We start from the raw sequence: 3,183 nt of genomic DNA, 5'->3' as shown, positions 1-3,183 counted from the left end.
CAGAGCCCAATCTGGAGAATAAAGGAAGAGAAACAGATTCTCACTCCTAAAGTGAGATGCCCAGTAAAGCTCCCCAATTCCAATAAAGCATTTCCCTTTTAAGCCTCTTTCAATACCACTTACTAAGACAGGCTCTAAAGACAAAGGCAGTTTGGGGTGGGGTCTGAGATAGGTCACTTATTGCACAAAATGAGTTGGGCCCTGCAGCATGAGTGGGGATACAGGGAAGGGCATTCCATGGAGGGAGGACAAGTGCACACACACAAAGGCATGGAGATGAAATGAGCTCAGTGTGTGCTGGAGACTCGAAGGAAACCAATTTAATTAGCTTCACGGATGTGCTGGGAAAGAAGTGGAGGGAAGTTGGAAGATGGGGGATCTGGGAATGGGAAGGACACCCCATGGGTTGGATATCAAGTAGTGGAATTTGGACTTTATTTAATAGGCAATAGGAAATCATTGAAAGTTCACATGTTCAAAACCACCCTTCACGGGTGCTCACTGTGTCACGCAAAGCCATTCCCATTTGCAATGCCATTCCCATTTGCAAAGCTACACTCAGGCACAGTTCTCTCATGCCACAATATACACACAGCAACACATAACCCCTCCAACACAGACCCAATCCCCTGACGGAAACATTCACACACAAAGAAACACTCTCATAGGTGTGGCCACCCCCACAGACACAGATACAGCTGCCCACTCAGACACACACTCAAGCTCACGGACACACTTGATTGCGCAGAGACACGATCACTCTCTCCACACCCAGGCATGCAATCCCTCAAACACACATTCACACATATACACAGTCACAGTGACACACACAGTCACACACACACACCAATCACACACACATACAGTCACACACACACAGTCACACAGACATACATATTACCACTGTCAACAGAGGCCCAATCCCTCCCACACTCCTGCCCTTCCTACAAGAAACCAGCAACAGTTGAGGGGAGAGGAAGGTTGGCCCCAGAAGCTGCTGCTGTAGACTCCGGGTTCCCCTGCACCCAGTCACTCTGCTTGGGGTTCAGGAGTCAGCCTGATGCTTCTCTCTGGTCTTCGCAAGGACTGAGGAGCAGCAGTGTCACCATGCACGGGGCTCCTCAATGTCCCCTGAGTTGGAGGCAGCACTCACCCATCAAATTGGGCTCTAGAGAGGAAGGATGACAAGCCCCAGAGCCAAGCTGCCTCCTGCCCCAGGGGTAAGGACCAGGGGAAGGGGGATGCTGCCAAGGCCCCCAGATCCCATCATGTGGCCAGTAATTCCCTGCACAGGCCCTCCAGTGGTAGGCTACCCTTGGCCCCTGCTGCTGTTTCCTCCTGNCCCAAGACACCAACCACTGCTGACCTCTTCTTTCCCAGATCTTACCCCGTGGAAAGGTGTCCTCCCAGCAAAGCTTGAGACCCATAGGAATTACCCTTTAGATCAGGAGACTCTTTCTGCCTGTTCCATTGTCTCTTTTCCTCCTTGGGAAACTGGAGGGGAGCATGCATATAGACTTGTGGAGTTCTCAATCCTTGGCCAGACACTATCATCCCATTCATCGTTCATTTGCTTAACAAATATTTATTGAGCAGCTACTGTGTGCCAGGCAATGTTCTCAGAATTGTGGATACAAAGGTGAATTAGACAAGACTCCTGCCTTTTTTGAAGGTTAAGTTGTAGTGATGTTCAGAGTTAGAAACAAAGGTTTTTGAGAGGTTTTATGGCCTGTCCAAGGTCACATAGCAATTTTGTTACACAGTTGAGACTGAAACCCAGGTCTGACTCCCACGAGAAACACCCAGCTTTCTCCTTCATGCTGGCCATGACCTTTCTCTCCCTCCCCTCTGCTTTGCCTCACCTCAGTCTCTGTCCAGGAGGATGATTCCAGAGAACTTCACCGGGGCCCGGGTGGCCCCTGCTGAATTCATCCTCCTGGGCATTACAGATCGCCGCGACCTGCGCCTGACCCTCTTCCTCATCTTCCTGCCGGTCTACCTGGTGGGCCTGCTGGGAAATGTGGGTATGGTGCTGCTGATCCGCGTGGAGACCCGGCTCCACACGCCCATGTACTTCTTCCTGGCCAACCTCTCCCTGCTGGACGCCTGCTACTCCTCCGCCATCAGCCCCAAGATGCTAGTGGACCTGCTGCTGCCCCACGCCACCATCCCTTACGTGGCCTGTGCCCTCCAGATGTTTGTGTTTGCCGGGCTGGCGGATGCGGAGTGTTGCCTGTTGGCAGCCATGGCCTATGATCGTTACGTGGCCATCAGAAACCCTCTGCTCTACACGACGGCCATGTCACGGCGCCTATGCCTGGCCTTGCTGGGAGCGGCGGGCTTGGGCGGGGCACTGAGTGCCTTTGTCCACACGACCTTCACCTTCCGCCTGAGCTTCTGCCGCTCCCGTGAAGTCAACAGCTTCTTCTGCGATATCCCTCCGCTGCTGGCCATCTCGTGCAACGACACCAGCCTCAACGAACTCCTGCTCTTCGCCGTGTGTGGCTTCATCCAGACCGCCACGGTGCTGGTTATTACCGTGTCTTACGGCTTCATTGCTGCGGCTGTGATCCGCATGCGCTCGGCCGAGGGCCGCCGGCGAGCAGCCGCTACCTGTGGCTCCCACCTCACAGCTGTGGCCATGCTGTATGGGACCCTCATTTTCATGTACCTGCGTCCCAGCTCCAGCTATGCCCTGAACACCGACAAGATGGCATCTGTGTTCTACACCCTGGTCATCCCAGCTCTCAACCCGCTCATTTACAGCCTCCGCAACAAAGAGGTCAAGCAGGCCCTCAGAAGGACCTGGAGCCGGCTCTGCTGTCCGGGCCCAGGGCACGAGTGAGAGGCCTGGAGAGGCAGTGCAGGACTGACTGTGAAGACATGAGGAGGACACTTTCTCGCCCTTGTCACTGTGGGTAAAGGTAGATGGTCCTCTGGCTTGAGTGTCTCTTGTCATTATTTGAGGGACTGAAAAGAGGGAGAAAAGGAAGCTTACAGAAGGGAGTTAGGAGCCTGGAGGTAATCTAGGGCTAGACCTAGAGCCAGAATCAAGATCAGGTTAACTCTGCGATTGCGCTGCCTCAAGTTTGTCAATGTTTAAAAGGTGTTACCAGGAAGTAACATAGGTTTAATTTGCCATTGTACTTGTACGAGGCAGATTTCAAGAGATCCTAGGTAAGA

The 3,183-nt window shown here is 53.0% G+C and overlaps 1 protein-coding gene across 1 annotated transcript; it reads left to right on the top strand.

Moving 5' to 3' along the window:
* Positions 1 to 1,826: 1,826 nt before the first annotated feature.
* Positions 1,827 to 2,895, top strand: OR5C1 (olfactory receptor family 5 subfamily C member 1). Its single transcript, XM_019658804.1, has one exon. The coding sequence runs from the start codon at positions 1,883 to 1,885 to the stop codon at positions 2,843 to 2,845; it is 963 nt and encodes a 320-aa protein (XP_019514349.1). The 5' UTR covers positions 1,827 to 1,882; the 3' UTR covers positions 2,846 to 2,895.
* Positions 2,896 to 3,183: the final 288 nt, after the last annotated feature.

This window comes from Hipposideros armiger, unplaced genomic scaffold, assembly GCF_001890085.2.
Source record: "Hipposideros armiger isolate ML-2016 unplaced genomic scaffold, ASM189008v1 scaffold_290, whole genome shotgun sequence".
Classification (NCBI taxonomy): Eukaryota; Metazoa; Chordata; class Mammalia; order Chiroptera; family Hipposideridae; genus Hipposideros; species Hipposideros armiger.
The sequence above is the reverse complement of the archived record's forward strand: the minus strand, read 5'-3'. Positions and strand labels throughout refer to the sequence as shown.

What these genes read in the sequence shown, in the direction of transcription:
- OR5C1 (XM_019658804.1), top strand. Translation starts at nt 1,883, where the DNA reads ATGATTCCAGAGAACTTCACCGGGGCCCGGGTGGCCCCTGCTGAATTC.